Source organism: Lacerta agilis, chromosome 4 (genome assembly GCF_009819535.1).
Source record: "Lacerta agilis isolate rLacAgi1 chromosome 4, rLacAgi1.pri, whole genome shotgun sequence".
In the NCBI taxonomy this organism is placed as follows: domain Eukaryota; kingdom Metazoa; phylum Chordata; class Lepidosauria; order Squamata; family Lacertidae; genus Lacerta; species Lacerta agilis.
This window is the reverse complement of record NC_046315.1, coordinates 16,167,105-16,188,723: the sequence shown is the minus strand read 5'-3', so window position 1 is coordinate 16,188,723 and position 21,619 is coordinate 16,167,105. Positions and strand designations below refer to the sequence as shown.

Sequence of the window (21,619 nt, the reverse complement as noted above, 5' to 3'; positions counted from 1 at the left end):
CTCTCTCACTGTGTATGGGGGTCTGGTGACTTCTATTTCGGTGTGTCTGGGGGGGGGGGTGCGTGCACACGGGGGCTTGTGCCGGGAGTGAGCTTGGTTGGTCTCTGGGGTGCTGCTGGAGGGATTTTTTATTTTTTTTATTTTGTTTTGACTATGGCAGACCAACACGGCTACCTACCTGTAACTAAAGCTATCTTTAGCCATCTCACCCCTTGCTTTTTCCTTTAGGACTAATTGCAGTCGTTAACAGTCGTCAACAGGTTTTCCACACCCATCAGCCAATCACCCATTCCCACCACCCTTCTGAGTAATACCCCTCCCCACTCTCTCACTATATATAAGGGTCTGGTGACTTCTGATTCAGTGTATCTGAAGAAGTGTGCATGCACACGAAAGCTCATACCAAGAACAAACTTAGTTGGTCTCTAAGGTGCTACTGGGAGGAAATTTCTTATTTTTTATTTTGTTTTGACTATGGCAGACCAACACGGCTACCTACCTGTAACTGGAACTACGGCAGTGGTGTTGGATAAGGTCTCCTTTCTGCATGGGTTGAGTTGCGGGGGAAACGTAGTGGGAATCGCATTGTGAAGTGTTAGCCTGTGGGTGATGTGACGTTGCTTTCTGATGGTGGTCTCTGTTGCTTGGGTTCTGTTGCGTTGTTCCAGTGACTTGAAAAGGGATTGGTGTGTATTTGTGTGTGTGTGTATGTGCTGGCACATCCCAGTCGTACTGCAGTAGCCTCCTCGTGTTCAGTGGTGTGCGTGCAAACACGGGCGTTTCAGGACGACAGACCGGAGGATCGTGAAGTCCCACCTCCTGCACCAAAGTAGCCACAGATTTCCAGCGTGGTTTCTCTGCTGTGTGAGAGAGACGCCGCTTGCCGTTATTGTGCCAGTGTCTTGGTACCCAATCCCCAAACTCAACTCTGTGAAAGCTGAGCCTCATCTTTACTAATTTGGGGGTTGGGGGCAAAACTTAAGTGCTTCACTTAGAGACGCCATGGCAGTGTGCACTCCCCAACTCTGGACACCTTGGCCTTTAAAACAAGGATGGGGAATGTGTGGTCCTCCAGTTGCTGTGATCTTCAGCCCCAGCTGTCCCAACCAAAGGTTCAAGACGGTGGGGATTGGAGTCTTGCTCTCTTAAGAATTCCATGTATGCATGCAGGGTGTCTTTCTCGGCCTACACAAAGACCCATTGCGGCTCCCCCGGGTCGGTGCAGCGTACAAACCTGCTCCCTCTGCCCCCTTGACTGCGCATAATGCTGGACATTCTGCTAAAAGCACTAAAGGGTCACCATATGCCTCTCCGCCAATGGTGCTGTGAGCAAGAAAACAAATGATTGCATTGTGATGGGCGGATGCTTGCTGCCTAAACCCCCAACCCATCTTGGACCCATTTTGTTTCCTTACTTTTCCTCTCACCTGTCTAATGCCTTATAAACAGGTGAGTTCTGCCAAGCCAGTTAGCTTTTTTTTTTTATCCTGCATGCAATTGAAGAAGCTGGTGTGTCCAACTCTTGCTGTTGTGCCAGGGTGAGGAGCCCACAGCCTTTCCGATGTTGGTCTGACAGCTCAATCATCGGCCGCAGGTTCCCCCATCTTTGCCGATGCCCCTGGCTTGCCATAAATCAAGTTTCACCAAGCTTGGGCCCCACATCCTCCCCAGCCAGCATGGCCAATGGGCAGGGATGGTGGGCGTTGTAGTCCAGCAACATTTGGGGAGCCATGGGTTCCCCACCCCTAAGCAACAGCAGGAGTTGGGCATGTCCACATCTTCAGGTTCAAGCAAGACTGTGGTGTGTTTCCAAGTGCAGGGGCACCTCGGTTTAAGAACAGCCCTGTTTACAAACTATTCGGTTTACGAACTCCGCAAAACCGGTAGCGTCCTGGTTTGAGAACTTTTACCTCGGTCTAAGAACGGAAGCCGAACGGTGAAAGAGGGCACCGGCGGTGGGAGGCCTCGTTAAAGAAAGCGCGCCTCGGTTTAAGAACAGTTTCAGTTTATGAACGGACTTCCGGAGTGGATTAAGTTCGTAAACCGAGGTACCACTGTACCTGTGACTAGCTGGTTGTTATTTCATGTTCTAAACCAGCGTTCTGCCTTTCCCAGGATGGATATGGCAGAAATTATGGAGGGGAAACCACATTTATATTTCTGGCAGTGTCTTCATCATCAGTGGTAGAAGCAAAATAAAAAATAAATCCTTCCAGTAGCACCTTAGAGACCAACTAAGTTCTTCAGATACTGAAGAAGTGTGCATGCACATGAAAGCTCATACCAAGAACAAACTTAGTTGGTCTCTAAGGTGCTACTGGAAGGAATTTTTTATTTTGTTTTGACTATGGCAGACCAACACGGCTACCTACCTGTAAGTGGTAGAAGTGTTTGCCTGGGATTAAAAGGCTCAGGAGAAGGGGGAGCAGGGATGGTAGGCCAAACTGATGTAACCCCCATGTTATGAGACTAGGCCCAACCTGGATCTGCTGAAAGCAAGGCTCTTTCTTTTCTCTTTAGGCCCCAGGTGTCCAACCTCTAGCCTTCTAGCTATTGCTGGACTTTAATGCCCCTCCTCCCTGCTGGCTGAAGCTGATGGGAACTGGGAGCTCAACATCTCAAGGTCCCCAGGTCCCCATTCTAGACTTTCTTGGCCATCGTGCCTCTACTTTTCCTGGATTGCAGCATCTCATTTGAGGCAAGAAGACTGTTCCCAAGTGCACAGTTTACATGCCGAAAAACAAACCCCGCCTGTAACCCAAACATGTTTTCAGGATCTTTCCTTCAGCAAAGGATGGCATCGCTCCGACTTTACAGTGTAACGTAATCCTGTTCCTTTTTGTTACCTGCCAGCATCGGTTTTTGTTATTTGGAAGCAAAAGGGTGCAATTATTTCTTTGTGAACTGATTATGACAACTCGGGGCACTGCAGTTTACCTAGGGTTGGTGCATACCTGCAGCTGAAGGAGGAGAGTGGATTGTCCCACTTCAGACCGCAGGGTGGGGGGGGGTGGAATGGAGTATATTTTCTTCCCTATAAAAAGCTCCCAACAAACTAGCAAAATGTGGGGGGAATGGGCCTAGCTCAGCCCATGCTGTGCTAGGGTTTTGTTTTTAAACTCTGGTTGCTTTTCCATGCAACAGGGCATTTAAAACATGCCATTTGCCTCACCTGCAGTCTGAAGTGGTACAATCTACCATTCTGTTCTCTATTCGGACCAATGGTGGTAGTGGGGGGGGGGGAACTCTATGCCAGTTCAAATCTTCCTGGACTCCAATTCCCATCATCCCCCTGCCAGCACGGCCACTGATCGAGGGTGATGGAAGCTGTAGCCAAGCAGTATCTGGAGGCCACGGGTTTCCAACCCTTGTGTAGACCAAAACCTACTCTGCAGGCCCGTTGACTGTATTAGCTTGCCCTGGGTGGCAGCTTTGCTGTGTATTACTATTTTTAACATGATTATCGACTATGTATTGTCTCAAACGGAAAGAGCTATGATAAACAAAGTACCAAAATGTTTTCTTGCCGTTTCTTGGTAGTGTTTCAACAGTTTATATGGTCAAACTTGGAACGCACAAGAACAAGCATATTTGCAGGGTTCCAGCTCTCCCAAGGAACTAACCAGCAGTTGCACATTTAAGACTTTGATGTATGATTTAGATTTTTTATTCTTTAGCTTTAAAATAGCGCCTTATATTTATTTATGCATCAGTCTTCCATGGGGCTGCTTGTGGCCTCCTTTCCAAGGGAGCAATCGATGCCCAGCTGCTTCCAAGTCGCTCAAGGACAAGTGACCATTTGATGTCACCACTGACATGACTGTACAGTACAGCTGTCACTTGTTCTGGACACGTGGAAATTTGCTTAAGGTAGGTACTTTCTGTACCTGAGCTCAATTGGTGGGGAAACTAAGGTAAGGTGGAAGCAACTGAATTGCAAATGTATCTCAAAGTTGGCACATCTGGTTTAACATTTTGCATTCCACTTGCGTTGCCAAATAGAGACTGGCTTGCTTAAGGCCAAGAAGGGATTGGGACACAACTCTTGACAAAAGGAAGGGCATATTCAAATGCTTTCGATTTGCTGTGGCCTCGTTCCAGTTCATGCAAAGGCAGTCCTGCCATGACGCAGAAAACTGCTCAGGGGGACGTGGGTCCTGCTGCTATTCCTCAGGGCATCTGAGCAGAGATGGCAAAGACAACATCGCCTTGCTGTCTGCTCACAAAGGAGGGCAAGGGAGGGGAGCTTGTAGCCAGTCCACAGAAAAAAACAGCCAGGAGAGCCCTTGCTACCTTGTTTTCGCTTTAGCAGCTGATGAGGATTTCACACGTATTGTCCAGGTTGCATGGTGGCAAGTCTCACTGCAGGAAGCACAGGCTAGCTATACTTAACATACGTAAAAGCATCAACCTCTGAATGCAACCGGCTTTCCATATTTGTTTAGAGCATGGGTAGGCAAACTAAGGCCTGGGGGCCGGATCCAGCCTAGTCGCCTTCTAAATCCGGCCAGCGGACGGTCCGGGAATCAGTGTGTTTTTACATGAGTAGAATGTGTCCTTTTATTTAAAATGCACTTCTGGGTTATTTGTGGTGCATAGGAATTCGTTCATTCCCCCACCCCACCCCCCAAAAAAATAGTCTGGCCCCCCACAAGGTTTGAAGGACAGTGGACCGCCCCCCTGCTGAAAAAGTGAGCTGACCCCTGATTTAGAGCATATGCACCCCTGCGTTGCACTAGTACTTGTAAAGTGGAAGCGTTCAAGAGAAGCTGTTTTCCGCCTAATTTATTCAATTGGCAAGTTGCCTTTATTGGATCCCAGTCAAACCTCAAAAGGCACAATTTTTGAGTCGTCATTACATTCCAATCATTGGAAAGACTTTACATTATTAATGTAATAAATAATATATCTCTGCGCGCATGTGTGTTTATAAAAATCCATAGTACCATGACAGCCACCAGATCTCCTAGTCCAGTGGAGGATAAAATTATTAAAAGCCAAGTTAAAAACCAGCTGCCAATACCAGAACAGCCATGATCAGAGGTGCTGTTGTGTGTGTGTGTGTGTTTTTTTTTAAAAAGAAACACATTGACTTCACTCTTTTGCAAGGAGGAAAAAACCAAGAGAGAAGATACAAGCAGCTGTTCAGTTCCTCTCTGAAACCACATTATTAAGATTCCATGGATGGAAAAACTCTGAAGGAAGCGTCCTTAATTATAAGCTGAGGTAAAAGCTTTTAGGTAGTCAACTAAATATTGAAGAGGTCGCTCTTTACAAAACTTCCATGTTTCAAAATGAGAACGTCTTACTGAGAACGTTTGAACATCTGAAGTGGAAAATACCCAACACCACACATAAAACAATTTTGGGGGGAAATGCAGGGGAGGGAGCAGTTCAAGGCTGAAGACAAAACAATGCACTTTAGGAGAGTTGAAAGGTAATGTAGTAACACCTTTGTGTGTCTTTCACTCCACTGGTCAAGACAGCAGTGGACATTTTTGAAGCAGGGCAAAGGCCTGCAAAAACTGCATACCAGAGACAAATATGCCTCCATCATACCCTCTTCTGTGGAGTGGCGGGGGGGGGGGGGGAGAGAGAGAGAGAGAGAGAGAGAGAGAGAGAGAAAATCGCCATTGCATGAGTTGTAGGGTAAGGAGAATACAATGGTTCACAGCAAAAGGATTGGTAACGTGCTACAAGAATAATAAGGGTTATCTTATTTCTTCCCTTCCCCCCCCCCAATCTGCATCAGGATTAGGGGGTGTAATGTGATCGGGCCCACAGGTGGGGAACGAGGGGCTTTTGTTTAGAAAGTGCAGCAAAGCCGGAGTCTTGCCCGGCAAGGAAGGCAGCTGAGATTGGAGCCAGCAAGCCGGAAAAGGTGCAAAAAACACAACAACAATCACACACGCAAGGCGCCTCTCAGTAGTCCCAACTGTTGTCATCTTTCTGAAGGGAGGTCTGTATGCTTTGCATTTCCCTCAGCAACTGCAGGCTCTTCTTGCCCTGCTCTCCGGGTCTCCTCTTCAGGCCGGCGTCTTTCACCCGGTTGACCTTCGTTTTCGCTTCACAGCCTCTACTTGGCTGCTGAGGACAAGAGAGCCTGCCTTCCCTCTTCTGCTTCGCCAGCTGCGAGGTCAAAAAAGGAGGTGGGGAGAGGGCATTTCAGAATGGCCTGCTTTTTAACCTCAGGAATATTCTTCCTTCCCTCCAGTCCCCTTCACCAACTCTGCGGGGAGAGAGATTTTTCTTCTTCTCATTGAGAAAACTATATTCTACACACCTGTTATGTTCCACAGCTATTCTACCATAACATGTTCCTCCCTCCACCATAGGTTGTTCTAGATGTTATTTTAATAGGAAGCTGCCTTATACAGAGTTGGACCCATTGGTCCATGCAGCTCTTCAACATTTCAGTGGTCATAGAATTGTAGAGTTGGAAGGGACCACAAGAGTCTTTTAGTCTAATCCCCTGCAATGCAGGAATCTTTTGCCCAATGTGGGGCTCAAACCCACAAACCTGAGATTAAGAGTCTCATGCTGTACAAAATGAGCTATCCCAGCTGTCCTACCTGGAGACTGGACCTTGTACAAGCAAAGCAGATGTTCTACCGTTGAGTTATGGCTCTAAGCCACCCTGACATTCATTTTTAGATTCAGGTAGGCAGCCATGTTGGTCTGACGCAGTCGAAATAAAAAATTGTCCAGTAGCACCTTAGAGACCAACTAAGTTTGTTCTGGGTATAAGCTTTCGTGTGCATGCACACTTCTTCAGATACCACTCGTAGATTCATATCTGAAGAAGTGTGCATGCACACAAAAGCTTATAGCCAGAACAAACTTAGTTGGTCTCTTAAGGTGCTACTGGACAATTTTTAAATTCATTGTTAGGTTTTTATTTATTTAGCAAAAAATTATATATGGCTTAATGGAAAAACAAATCTCTTAAGCAGTGCATATTAGTAGAAAATACTCATCAATGGACCAATTCACACTTTGAAAGGTGGGATATAAGTGCATTAAATCGAAAAAGGGGAACCTGCAGCCCACCAATGCTGAACTTGGACCCAGCCAGCATGGCCAGACAATGGGAGTCCAAAAACATCTGGAGCTGCTGCCCGGTCAGAGCAGAGTAGGGTTGGGGCACCTGTGGCCCTCCAGATGTTGCTGGAGTAAAACTTCCAGCACCCCAGACCTTGCTGGCTGCTGTTCTTGGCAGTCCAATATCTGGAAAGCCACAGCTTCCTCCTTCCCTGGAGGAGAGAGAACAAGCTCAGATGCACCTCCTTTATCTGCTGTATTCTCGTGCCAGGATGGCCAATAGGGCACTGCATTGTGCTGCCGCCTATTATACAAAACAATCGAGCTGCTCAACTCCCATCAGCCCCAATGGTCAGGGATGGTGGGAGTTGTAGTCCAGCATCATCTGGGTGTGTGTGTGTAATGATTCCTTCTTTCCAGGTGCCTGAACTCAGGCAGAAGGGCAACTCACCCGCGCCCGATGCCTCTGGATTTTACAGATCTGTTCTGCCTTGGCTTCCATCTTCTTCACCAACACTTCCAGCTCCCTCTCCAGGTCTTCCCTTACGGCAATCGTTGGAGCCTCATGGATGAGTTTTACTAGCTGCTGGTGATCACTTACATGTAATAGAAAGATTCAGGGTGGCGGGGGGAGGGGTTAAACTTGTTTTTTGCTTGCTAAGAACATGTTTCATATACATTATTAGAGTCACTTTGCAAGTAGAGGAAACAATCCAACTTCAAAATCTAGGGCTGTTAAACCAGTGACAAAAAAATATTATTTTTTCGACTGGTTACCAGGCAGGTGAATAAGCACATTTACCAACGTTTAGATAAAAAGGGTGTTTGCAATAGATTGGAGGAAAACAGAATTGGTGGATTAAATTGTGGGTTATCCATCATCGTTAGGAATGGCAGGGAAAGAGAGGTGGCTACAATGAGGCCAAGAAGTCTGTCTTTTAGTGCATTTGCATGGGGTGGGGAGGCAAAACCCCAAACTGATGCTTTACCGTAGCAAAGCTACCATGCTACATTTTAACGGGTTCTTGTCAGGGGCAGGATGGTCCTATTCTATGATTTTAGTCAACTTTCTTGCAGTAGCACGTCACTTGGGACATGCTTTTTCTTCTTCTGGACGTCACTTTATTTGCTTTGCCCCCTCTCCAGTTCCAGGAACCCAATAAAGAGTGTCTCTGGGTATGTGCAGAGTGCCTTTTCTTCATCATCATATAGAGGCCCTTTTCCCCAAACCATGCCCACTTGCCCTACATGTGACATCATCTGTGATGTCGTAACAGGTAGGGACGCATCTGCAAAGAAACAACCGGATGTCTTGAAGTGTGCTCCCGTTATTCCTTGCCAAGTGGGGCTCACTATCAGCAGCGACAGCAAGCCCCGGGAGAACTGCTGATGCTTTGGAGTTCCCCAAGCAAGGCTTGCTGTGTGCACAAATATTCCTTTGCATTGCCAAGCTTGATTTCAAGTCGGCAATGCAAGGCTCTTCCAATCCAGCCTGCTCACAAAGGAAATACATTATTTTGGGTCATCTGGGATCATTGTGATGCCTGGCGATTGGCAGGTGGGTTGCCCAACCCAGCTGTCAAAATGGCCCTAGCAGTTTTCCTTTGACACTCCAAGGCTGTGATCCAATGCTCCTCTCCCTGAGAGCAAGTAACATAGACTTTACTTCCAACTACATACAGATAGAATTGTGAAGGATGACCTGCGCTTCTGCTTAGGGGGGTCTTTGGGGTGGCTACCGGAATCGAGAGTCACACAGCAGAACAGACTCAGAAGATCCGCAAGGTGCGCAAGTGTTTTGACTCACAAGCTCATCTGCCCGAGTTCGTCTTGCAACGTCAACAGCACCTCGGAGAGGTCTCCCTGGGACGTGGAAGAAATGGAAGAGCTGGAATTCCTCCTTCCTCTGCCCATCGTCTTGCTCAAGGGGACACTGCTGACCACGCGCTCATTGCAAAGGGCTTTCGAATGATGCTTCATCAGGTGCAGCACATGCTGAACGTTGGCTCCCACGGAGTGGCTGGGGCTTGTGGACTGAAAGTAAAGGGAGGGGAAAGGTGAAGAGGATAAAGGCGACCTGGGGAATTGAACGCTGAGCAAAATGTACCACGGATGTGCATCAGTACATACAACACTGGCTTATACGGAGTTAGGACTTTGGGGCAGGAAATTAAAGGGAGCTGCAATAGCAGCCTTCCAACACCTTTGTGCAGAGCCTAACTCACGGAGGGTTTGAGACCCACAGCTGGGCGCCTTCATCTGCCCCAGCTGCAGCAAAACATGTCTCTCCCACATCAGCCTCTACAGCCACAGCAGGAGCTGCAACCATCCAACAGCTTGACCTCGCCTCCAAAGGCACACTCCTCCTCCATCTCCCGAGACAGATGAATGCCAGCAACATGTTGCCCAGAAAGTGGAGAAGAACCAGTGGGTGGAAAGGACAGCCGATTTCAGCTGAACATTAGGAGAAACAGCTGTTTGCTTATGGAAGAGACAGCCTCTGGGGGTGGCAGGCTCTCCTTTGCTGGAGATGAGGCACAGGTTGAGCAGCCAACTCTCAGGGATGCCGTGGCTGCAAAATTCTCTGCCCCGAGCAGAAGGTTGGACCAGGTGGCTTCTAGGGTACCTTGAAACCCCATTTCCTAGTATTGTCTCTGAACACAGAGCCCTCCATTCAGTTATCAGGGCTTGGGAAGTCATTGATTCCTTACCTTTCCAGCGACAAAAGGCACATCCCCCAGCCGCAGCCTATAGTGAGGCTGTGCGTGGCAGTGAACCATTCCAGGGTCATTCTAAAGAGAGAAGAGAAACTCTCACATTAGAAGAAATTAATTCAATCAAGGGTGGCAGCAAATGGTGGGAGGAGCCAGAACTGATGATGGGCGAAACTACAGCCAATAAAGAGCAGAGTCTACAGCACTGGAGGGTTCCACAGTAAACAGGGATGCGATCTAAGCTGTTTTAGCGCCAGTGATGTACCTTTTCCATCTGCTTTGCTTTCTTCTTGATCTTCTTTGGCTTCAAAGGCTCTACCATCAGCACAGGAGGCTGTGTTTGTTTTTCCAGCAACTGTCTGTTCTTCTCCAAACCAGTCTGAAGCTGCCAAGATAAACCTGGGGATTATTATTATTATTTTCTTTAATTCAAAATAATAGAAGATGAAGTTGGGGGGGGTTGGTTTGCCAGCTAAGGCACAGCCCACAGATAGGTCACCCCAAAAAAGTTGCAGGACTCCCAAGTCCCATTAGCCCCAGCCAGTATAACAATGGTCGGGGGATAGGAACCGTAGTCCAACAATATTTCAAGGGCTGGAAGCTCCTCATCCCTGACACAGTCCAGAACTGCTAAACATTCAGCCACAGGCATCAATTTGTTGATGAAAGTGTTAATTCTTCCATAAGCTGGGAAGAATGTTCCTTCCTAAAATGCAGCTGCAGAGGGCTTGTGATTCCTTATCTCTGCTGCTATGCAACCTGGCATGCAGAGCCGGCCTATGTTAAGAGGCCCACTTTTCAGCATTCCTGCATGGAGACGAATAGGGGAGACAAATCGTGGAGATGTGCGGAGACACATTGAAACTGTTGGGAGAGAATCTGAAGCTCCAAAGACTGTTGGAAAACTGGACGAAGAACTGTAGTTGCAGGACTTTGGCAACCGGACTTCATTCTTGCTTTGTGGAATTTGTCCAAGCAAGGATTCTGAAAGCTAAAACCCTCTCTGGGCTCAGAGAGAGGACTTCTTAAGGCAACTGTTTATAGGGTGTATATAGTGTGTCTTGTTTTTACTGTGCAAAGCAATATTATTAGATATTCATCCCAGCCCTGGTTTTTTCCCATCAAAAGTCTAGCCTGCCCTTGAATGGTACCAGAACCTTATATGGGAACCCAGATGTGCTATCCAAACTCCTGTTCCACTGCTTCTATATCAAACTTCTCCCAACCTGCTGCCCTCCAGATGTTGTTGGGACTCCAGCTCCCAGCAACTCAAGCCAGCATGGGCAAGAGTCAGGAATGGTGGGAATTGTAGCACAAATTCAGGCACTAGGCTGGAGAAGCCTGCATGGAACTGATACACAAATATCTATATGTATATCTTGCATGTAATTGGAGGCATTTACATTAAAGGCCGGAGATGGGGAGTTCTATCCCAACAAACTGGATGCAGGTTTTCAATTAAAAATGGCTGCAGTGTCCTAAAATTAATAATAATAATCTGCAGGCCACAATAACTGGCCCACTAGCAGGCCTGCAGACAAGACCTTATGCTACCCAGTACCTTGTGTCTGGACATATCCTTGCAATCTTCTGAAAAAAATTCTACCATGACTGTAGCCTACGCACAGAGTGAAGTTTCTGATCATTCCATGTTTCTGCAAGGAGGCCTCAAATGCATTACAAATCCCACATGCCCTCAGGAGTTCTTTCCTCTGCAGAGAAATTCAGGCCAGAAATTGGAAGGACTTGCCTCTGCCGCTTTTTCCTGCACCCGTTTCCGCGCTTGTTCTTCCTCCAGGAGCTTCTCTTCCAGCTCTTTCATTTTTTTCTAGTTTAAACAAAAGCAAAACCTAAAATCACCCAACAGCCAATTTAGTCTCGCCTCCTGCCTCCAGTGGGGTGTCCTGTAGGCAAAGTTCTGTCTGGGGTTAGCCTGGTTCTAAGCCCACCCTCTTTCTTTTAAGGGGAAGAAATGATCTAGCCTCCTTTCAGGGTTGCTGGGGAGTAAGCTCTGCTCTGACCTTCCCGGAGTAGGATACAAAGGCAACAAATACACAATAAAAAGCCACAGCTCACAAAAGTAGGAGGCATGGCTATCTCTGCAGTTATATTCAACCACTAGGGGGATCTAGAATAGAACTAAATTTACAAAAATCAAAATAGGTGGCATGATGGGGGGAGTGGAATCTAAATACGAGTGTAAGACACACCATATTAAGCTAAATAAATGTGGCATAGCTTCATTTTGGGGCTTAGCATCCTGGATTTCTTGTGAGCAGAATTCATGTTTTCTTGCAGCAGAATTTGGGATTCAGAGGTTCTCATGCAGAAAACTACAGCAGCAGAAGAAATCTAAACATTACCCTATTTAGTACGGCTGCCAACTGATTGAAGAAATATATCAACTCATCAAATGAATTTAATTGATTTCATTTGCATATGAATAAAAGGAAGGATAAAACGTATCCTAGTGTTTAGAACTCAAAACGTGCCATTATTACCTTTAAAATGGCAGAAACACAATACTGTAGCTTTCAGACTGCTAACCCTAGACACGGTTTTCTGGGAGTAAGTCTCACTGAGTTCATTTATGTATCTCTGCTCCAAGTTCCAGTATAGAAACTGAGTGGATTCAAACACTAAGGAAGCCCTTTTCATATCAGACCAATAATGGCCAGCCATTAGTGGGGCATGGTGACGACAGGAATTTAGCAAGTTGTGACTCTCCCATCCACCCCAGCTAGCATGGCCAATGGTCAGGGATGATGGGATTTGTAGCCCAGAAACATCTGGAAGGTCACATCGCTACATTACAAGAATGCTGAGCATACACAATGAGCACAAACCTGGTCTCGGGCATCCAAATGAACACAACCTACCTCTGCATGAGACTGCATTGATGTAAGCCTTTCATATTCTTTCTCAAGCAGATCCAACCTTTCCAATTTAGATGTCACATGCGATTGATCAAGGATTCTCTCTCTTTCTAATGTGGCCTGGAAAGTGAAGGAGGAAAGTTATTCATGGCAGTGGCGAAAGAAGCCACTTGGCCACGCGGAGCGGCAAACCTGGGGGCACCTGGGGGCAGGGTGTCACTCCGTAGCGCGCATGCGCAGCGTTGCTACATACAACGCATGCGCCGCTATGTAGCGACACAGCACATGTGTGCTACAGAGCAGCAGCAAACCATGAGCAAGCCGCGGAGCGAGGCTTTTTACTGGCTGGCGGGGCTCAGCTTGGGCGTTGCAGGGGGGGCGTCCAAAGTGTCACCCCCTCCAGGGTGGCACCCGGGGTGGACCGCCCCCAACACACACCCTTGCTCCGCCCCTGAGTAAAAAACCTGCAGAACTGCACAGTCCCTGGTGTTTAAGCTCAGACTTCAAAGAAATTCTCATCATGATGTTTGGATTTATAGAGGTGATTGGCATGTTCTTTTTTTTCTTCTCAATACCAACAATTGTTTTTCTATGCCAAGCCTCATTAAGAAACCTTTAAAAAAAAAAAGTACAGATGGACTTCTATTTATAATTAAGTATTCAATTGCGCAGCTTTATTTAGACTTGAAAGACTTGATAAAGATGAAAGAAGAAACAAGATGGCACTTAATATGATACAGCATGGGAAAATGAGAATTTCTCCCTTTTTTGAGGGAAGTGGGAAATACTTGCTAGCTGACTTTATAATGACTTGAGACAACAATCTGGGATAACATACAGTGCATCTGTTTTCAGAATTTCTTCATTATGATCAAGAGAGAAGGCTAAATGGATGTCTAGCAACCCCCCTTCTAGGGCCCAGAGGGGGGATTTGTGTGGTCTCCAGGAAAGCTGATTGATCACCAAATGACTTATATCTGTGGAATACAGTTCATTTACACTGAAATATTGCAAACAGTATGCTCAACAATTTAACGATAGGAAATCATTATGAACAGTAATAACTTAACAACATGGAAGTTACTGTGTTATTAAATTTCAAACGACAGGCTTGGACAACAGCCTGGACTGGAATATTTTAACAACTCGGGAGTTGCTGCATCATTAAACTTTAAACTTCAAATGATAGACTTGGACAACAGCCCAGACTGGAAGATTGGAAGTCAGGAAAGTCAGGAAAAGCTGCGCTGGCAAATAGACAGTTGAAAAAATATATATACACAAATAAAGCTGTACCCGGTGGATGAAAGGATATATGATTTCTGACATGACTGAGAATCGCATAGCCAGGGACGGAGAACTTTAAAGCATCAAGATCGGAATGTGGAAAATATGAGAACAAGAAGAAGGAGGCAGGAACGAAAATATTGGAGATATACTTCAGAGGTCCAGACTATGGGAAGCCCGGAAAAATTAATAATTAGGATTTTAATTTGGTTTTTTTTTTTTTAGTTTATTTTTAATTGGATTATGATCATGATTTGATGGATTTGTTAATTGGCTGTTTTTATTGGGAAATTAATAAAAATGATTTTTTTAAAAAGGCAGCCAGAGGACACCAAGGCAGACAACGTACCTGCTTCTGCAAGACAGTGGTCTTTTCAAGTTCCGCCTGTGCAATCATTTGTTTCATGTATTCCAGCTGCTTTTCCAGAAGTCTGCAGCGAGTCTCTGCACCTGCCAGCTGAGCTGCCAACTCTGTAGGGAGGTCAATGAGAGATGGCTATCACATCTGTAAATTTCCAGTCCTTTCCAGACCTAGGAATATGAAGGTGTGTACACTACAGTCCCAATGCTAATAATGGACCCTGTGAGGACTATACAGGTTACAAGCTATGGGGCATTGCCAGCTGTATTCAGGGTAGACTCATTGGTGGGCCTACGTTTGTCGTGTCCATCAATTTCAATGGGTCGAAGTGGGACTAACAATGGATACAACCCTACCGCTCAGAGTAAATCACTAAAATTTCAGAAAAGTCCAACCTAGGTCCATTAATTTCAATGGGTTTGCTCCATGAAGAATTTAGTTGGCTACAGCCCTAAGCAACTAGTAGACTAGGCCTAGGCAATGTATTGATATGCTGCTTGAAGCCTGTTTGAAGTTAAAATCACAAAAGCGATTTCAGAATTTCCGATCAGGCAATGTACTCACAGCCAGCACAGCGCACTTCCCTCAGGCACCTGATGCTCGCCCACTCCCTCCCTCCCTCCCTCCACAGCCTAGCCACCGACCTCGGGAGTGGGGTTTGCCTGCCTGCCAGCCAACATCTTCGTTTTCTTTCTCTGGCTGCACAAGCGCTGGCAGGCTGCCTCCTTCCTCCGTTCTTCCTCGCACCGAACCAAACAGCGGCTTCCAGTAGCCATCGCTTGCGCGGTGAGAGATTATCATTAGGGTGAGCCGTGGCTAGAAGTTCCCGGGAGGCTGGTGGCTCTGCGGTGTCATACCATGCAACAGCACAGCTGATGTGCTCTGCCCAGGGCAGCGCCGCCTATCTGACCTCGCCAGGAAGAGGCAGAAACTGCGCACGGTGATGCCAATTGTCTCCGTGGCCAGCAACTACCTTCTTCCTCCGCGCCTCCTTTCTGACGTCATAATATACCGCCATATCGGCAGTATATTATGATGCTGGGAAGCAGATATTGCCCAGCCCTACAATAAGCAAGGACGGGCTCTTCAAAATTCTAAATGCCCCAAGAAATGGAGTGGAGGAAGCATGCATCTGAACACCAATGGGGCAGATAAAATGCCATACATACGTGCGTCAGATATATACTATGCAGAGCCCAAAGCTGAGATACTCAAACCACCTACAGATGTGCCTCAACACAGAAGAGGCGAGCGGAGAACGAGCAGCAGCTGAAGCGCAGCCATACTCCCAACTTCAGCCGTACGCTGACAATGGGAGCCATACAAAGACATCTATCTGTCAGTTCCACAACAAGTAAGAACAATCAGGTATCATGGTAACTGGACTATTTTTTTTGGAACTAGGCTGTGCATTCTAATTCCATCAGGCTACCAATACAGTAAAGGCTCCTGGATAGATCTCTTCAACCTTGACTTAACGACACAGATTCTCCAACACAGGGGTTTTCAAACTGTATTTCAGGGTGATCCAGGGTTCCTTGGAAGCTTCTCCTGAAGGAGGAGATCTCAAACAGCAGGCAAGCTCCCCTGAAAGGCAGCTTGCTCATCACAACTGATCCTCCCCTCAAATGTACATCCGTGTGGTTGTGTAGGACGAGCTCAGCATGCTGAGTTGGGTTAGGCATCCTGGTGCCCCTCAGAAGTCCTGGGCTACACCTCTCTTCGTCCCTGGCCACTGGTTATGCTGGCCAATGGGAATTTATAACCCAGAAGGTCTCAATGGCACTTGGCTGCCTACCCTTATTCTAAGTGAACAGCTGCTACTTGCAGAATAATGATCTTTTTGGATCTGAAGAAGGCAATGTGCAAAAATAAATGGTTTCCCCCACCTCTTTCAGAGCATCTTGGCTTTAGGCATCACATAGCATACATCTGCCCCAGATAGACCGGGCGTTGGATTGTTGGAAAACACTTCCACTGCCAGAATCCTCTTCAATGCACCAAAATGCTTTGGACTGTAAATTTTTGGACATTAACCTGTTTCTTCTACCCCTTTGCTTCTTGCTTCTCCCTCTTACACGCATGCCATAGGGTACCTCCACAACTATAGAGGATCCTGATAGGCTCACATGCTGTCCAGATGCACAGATTTGGGGGGGGGGGCGGGTGTACACTTTGGCCAGCATACATACTGGGTGATGGGAAGTGACCTCACTGGATAACTTAAGGGGGCTCATCCAAACACCCTTAGGATTATTAATTTGTAGTTGAGCAAAGGAGACATTTGCACACCTTCATTTTTCCTGGACACCTCAGACTTTGTCGCTTCTTTTTCCATCAGCTGTTCGCCCAGCACTTTCTTATAGTCTGAGGTTTCCTTGGCCAGAGATTTCACACTCTCCTCTGCTTGAATCCGTTCCAGCTCCAGCCGCCGTATTTTCTCTTGCAGGTTCTTCAGAGCTGAGAATATTGCTAACAACAACAACAACAAAGCTAAATACAATTAGAACCAGCTATTAATGAGCTAGCGTGACGCAGCAGATACAGGGTTGGATTTAAGACTGCGTAAAGCGGCATTCAAAGACTGTTCAGCTGTGAAGCTTAATGTGTGGACCTGAGCAAGTCCCAAGCTATTTCACAAGGCTGGTTGTTGAAGCCCAGATGGGATATGGTGATATATGTTGTTTCGAGTTCCTTGGACAGAGGGGTAGGCTATACATCTGATGAAGTTACAACAAAATCCAGTTTTCTGTGAATCTTAGATATTTTAATTAGCACTATGCTGAAAATCTGCCCCATGTTCTTCCCTCCCTCTCCCCCAGCCATTTTCCACCACTAAAAAAGAAAAAAGCAATAAAAATAATCCAAAGTGGGATGGGGAAGAGAAAATCGCAGTGAAATTCTCATGGGTGGAGTGTGGTGTGTTTCATTATGCTTACCTGATTGGTGTGGTGGTTGTGAGGTGCTTATGAATACCCCTTATTTCATTCTCCAAATCATCTCCCCAGTACTCTGCAGCCTCCCTGGGTGTCCGCTCTCCAATTCAAGGTGGCTCCTCCCGTTGCGCTTTTGTCAAACAGGATGTGCGGGCAGTGAGGGAGGCTTAAGGAGTGCTGGAGAAATGGTTACTGGAAAGGAAAGCATACATACCCCCCTTGGCCACCTTCCAGCAACCAGGTAAGCTCAAAACACAACACCCACCCACCCAAATTCTAAAGGAATGATAAAGTACTTTGAAAACGAGGCAGAAAAAAGGAGAGCTGCTTTCACAGATGAAAGAATTTTTTCAATAAATTGGATGGATATTGGCACAGCCTTACATTTGAAATGTGACCGCTGGACTTTTGGCACTAAAGCTTGCCCTGAGCAAGACCTTCCTGATATTATATTGCTATTTCTCCTTCCCTGGAAGTTTTGTTACGGCAGTGTTTCTGAAACTTGGGTCCCCAGCTGTTGTGGGACTACAACTCCCATCATCCCTAGCTAGCAAAGCCAGTGGTCAAGGATGATGGGAATTGTAGCCCCACAACAGCTGGGGACCCAAGTTTCAGAAACACTGTGTATATTCTATGCTTTTTTAAGTTACAGGTAGGTAGCCGTGTTGGTCTGCCATAGTCAAAAAAAAAAAATCCTTCCAGTAGCACCTTAGAGACCAACTAAGTTTGTTCTTGGTATGAGCTTTCGTGTGCATGCACACTTCTTCTTCTGCAAACTTATTCCCAACGCTATCCCAATTCCTCCAAGTCAAATCATTACCTCTGCTGTTACTCTCTGGATATGCAATTACTGGCTTGGCAGGAGGTCGTCGCAAGTCAGAGTTAATGAAAGGTTTGTGCCTAGGGTACTCCGTAAACGATGCTGCTGAAAGCCCATCTGTGAAGGATGAGGACCTGTGACTTGTACGGAAAGCAGCACCCTGGAAAGAGGTGGAAATGATCAGTTAAGCTGTCTAATAGACACAGAAGATGCCTCACCAGTCCAGAAAGACCAATCTGAGTTTTCAGAGTGAAATTAGAATGAGTGTCCAAAAAGCTTGATGGTATTTAGGAAAACCTAAGAAAGAGTTCACCACATAGCCAACAGGAGCAGCATGACAGAAAACAACAAACAAGTATGGCACAGTGGTTTCAGTGGCAGACTAGGGTAATGGAGAATATTTAGCATCATAGAGTTGGAAGGGACCCAGAGGACCACCTAGTCAAACCTCTGCAATGCAGGATTCTACAGGTGTCCCTTGGAGGAAAGGAAAGATAGAAAGGTAATCAGAGATAAGACCTGGCCAGGAACATTATCCTGAGTTCCCCGATACAATCAACAAACTCGACCCGTGCTATGACTGTGTCCCTCAGCCCTGCTTGCTCAGAAGTGTCCAAACAACTTCAGATTGATTCCAAGTCAGCTTGTAGGTAGCCAAATCTGATCGCCTCTGATAAGTAAGTGTCTAGTCTAAGTGATCAGGCACAGAAGAGTTACAAAAAGCTGGTAGTTCTTTCTTTTGGACTACCAATGAGGTACATGTGGATGAACAGGCTACTAAGCCCCTCTTTGTCTCATTTGGAAGTATGGTTGCAATTAAACATTAAAAGGATTGTGATGTCAAATTGGGCATGGCTACAAGTGAGCTAGGGGACGCAGGTGGCGCTGTGGGTTAAACCACAGAGCCTAGGGCTTGCTGATCAGAAGGTTGGCAGTTCAAATCCCCGCGACGGGGGTGTGCTCCCGTTGCTCAGTCCCTGCTCCTGCCAACCTAGTAGTTCGAAACCACATCCAAGTGCAAGTAGATAAACAGGTACCGCTCTGGCGGGAAGGTAAACGGCGTTTCTGTGCGTTGCTCTGGTTCGCCAGAAGCGGCTTTGTCATGCTGGCCACATGACCCGGAAGCTGTACGCTGGCTCCCTCGGCCAGTAACGCGAGATGAGCACTGCAACCCCAGAGTCAGAAATTACTGGACCTAATGGTCAGGGGTCCCATTACCTTTACAAGTGAGCTGCCATGATCACTCTTTCATTGTAGCTATTTTTCAACTCCTTTGCCTGCCTCCTACACACCCTCAGTGAATGGCTTAGTCCACATGGCAGAGGGCAGCACATGAATCTTTTGTGGCTTATTGTGCACACCCATAACCTGAGTCCGATTTAAGTGATAAATGCTTAGTTTCCATATGCTGCTGAGCTGGTCCCTATGCAACACTGTCACCAAGCTTCTCTCCTGGAATACGAAACTGGAGACTTAAAAGACAGGGAGTAGATGAGAGAAACTAATCAGAATTATTCATTCTGCAAAAGCACTCAAGCGAGCCCCTGAAAGCATGGAGACAATACAAAGAAAGAGGTAGGAGGCTGAGGATTTTTAGTAGTCTGACCGCACAATCTCAGAGATTCCAGAAAGGAGTCAAAGGGAGCATAGCTCCCAGCTAATATATTTTGGGCATGAATCCATGGGCCAACCCTATGCACACTTAACTTAGAAGAGCTACAGTGGCTATCATGTGGCTCTCCAGATGTTGTTGGACTCCAGTTTCCATCAGACACAGCATAGCATGGCCCATGGTTAAGTCTGATAGGAATTGTAGTCATTCTCACTGACTGCAAAAATTAAACACCAGGAGTCTACAGGCATGGCCCTGAATTCTAGTTACTGGAAACCAAAGGAGATGAAAACACTCTTGTGCTAATGTTCTGCTCACTGGTTTCCCATAGACATCTATCTGGTTGCCGACTGTGATAAGAGGATGCTGGACTAAACGAGCCACTGGCCTTTTTCTTTTAATTTTTATTTTTCATTCATTTATCGAATTTATATACCACCTTTTACCCGGAGGTAACCATAGTTTAAACATTTTCTATTTCAACTCCCTCCTCCCTCTTTCTGCGGCTCCTTGCATTTATAAGGGCCGCTGGCCTGACCCAGCAGATTCTTCCTATATTCTTAGGGACATTTGTAGGGCATTTGGCAAAGAGATGATGGGAGAGTAAAGCAGCATCAGCACGGGGGACCCTGCAATTTTGAAAGACCAGGGGATGGCCCTCTGTGGTGAAATGGGGTCAATGCTGTTAAGCAGAAGGTTGGTGGTTCCAGCAAACCCAGGGATGGCTGTGGGCAGGAGTCCTGCATTGCAGGGGGTTGGACCAGATAACCCAACTCTACAATTCTAAACTAACAGTGCGGGCTTCTGAGCAAGCCAGGAAGCTAACTGCAGAGAGTGATGGAGAGAACTTGGAAGATATCCAAAACGCGATGTGAGATGCTGTGGAAGAAGCTGCAGAAAGCTGCAGAAACTGATATTGGGGGGGGGGGAGAGATCTCAAATACCAGGCCAGTGGAAGTGGGTGCTTAATGCCCTGCAGAACCCCGACTATTGACCTCCGGCAAATATTGCGACCAGGGTTTAAATCCCCCACTCCAGCCACTGCGCCAGTCACACTTTCTCTCTCAGCCTACCCTACCTCACGGGGTTGTTGCAGGCATAAAACGGGGAAGAAAAGAAACTCGCCCGCCGCCTTGAGCTCGCGGGGAGAAAGGCGGGGTACAAGTGCAACAAAATGAATACCGTTGAGAGCTGAAAAGGCTCAGGGTCTGCTGTGTCAGCGCCGAGAATCCCCCTCCCCCGCCCTGAGCAGCCCGGCCCAACCTCCCGCACAGACGTAAGGGGAAACCAGAGGTGGTTTCAGGGCCTGCCGCTCCATCAGGCTCCCCTCCGGGCTCACCGTGTTCTCCGGGTCCCCCGCCACCGCCATGTCGTAAAAGGGCGCCCGCGGAGAGCGCCTGTCCCTTTAAGGCCGGCGGGGCCCGGAGAGCGGAGGCTACTGCCGCCTCCCGCCTCCTCCAGCTGCTCCACAAACACCGCGGCCGCGCCAACAAGGCCACTCTGTTGAGTGGCATGTGAAGCAGCCAACGGAGCCTCGCCTTGCCCCGCCCAAGAGCAACATTTCCCTGCCCCTCCCGCGTTGCCTTTTACGGCACGTTTGCGTCACAGAGCCGCGGCGGTGATGGACGCCCGGATTAACCAACCAAAGTTGAGGAAGAAGAAGGGGGGGAAAGCAGCCACAGCAGCCGCCTTGGGGTTTCAAGAGCAAGCGAATCAGAAGCCACGGCTAAGCTACGCTCCGGATTTGTTTGTGGAGCTTTCGGTGGGTGGAAGGAGGAAGGAAGCGAACCGCGCTTGTCTCCCTTCTGCGCAGGCGCAGCCTCGCGAAGGCGGTTATTACTGCGACTCTCGTTGGCCCGAACGTCCCGTATGGAAAAAAGGGAACCGGCGCCCGTCCAATGAGAGAAGGGGGCGGAGAGCGGGTTCCGCCTTATTTTATTTTATTTTTCTAATTGGTCTGGCCTTATAAGAA

At 47.2% G+C, this 21,619-nt stretch overlaps 1 protein-coding gene across 1 annotated transcript; it reads right to left on the bottom strand.

Moving 5' to 3' along the window:
• Positions 1 to 5,921: 5,921 nt before the first annotated feature.
• CEP57 (centrosomal protein 57) lies at positions 5,922 to 21,180 on the bottom strand. Its single transcript, XM_033146156.1, has 11 exons — positions 20,987 to 21,180; positions 18,036 to 18,195; positions 16,572 to 16,751; positions 14,268 to 14,389; positions 12,635 to 12,751; positions 11,506 to 11,583; positions 10,021 to 10,140; positions 9,753 to 9,833; positions 8,849 to 9,075; positions 7,493 to 7,637; positions 5,922 to 6,129 (listed from the first exon to the last, which is right to left on the bottom strand). Exons 1-11 carry the CDS (start codon positions 21,014 to 21,016, stop codon positions 5,923 to 5,925), a joined length of 1,467 nt encoding a protein of 488 aa, XP_033002047.1. The 5' UTR covers positions 21,017 to 21,180; the 3' UTR covers position 5,922.
• Positions 21,181 to 21,619: the final 439 nt, after the last annotated feature.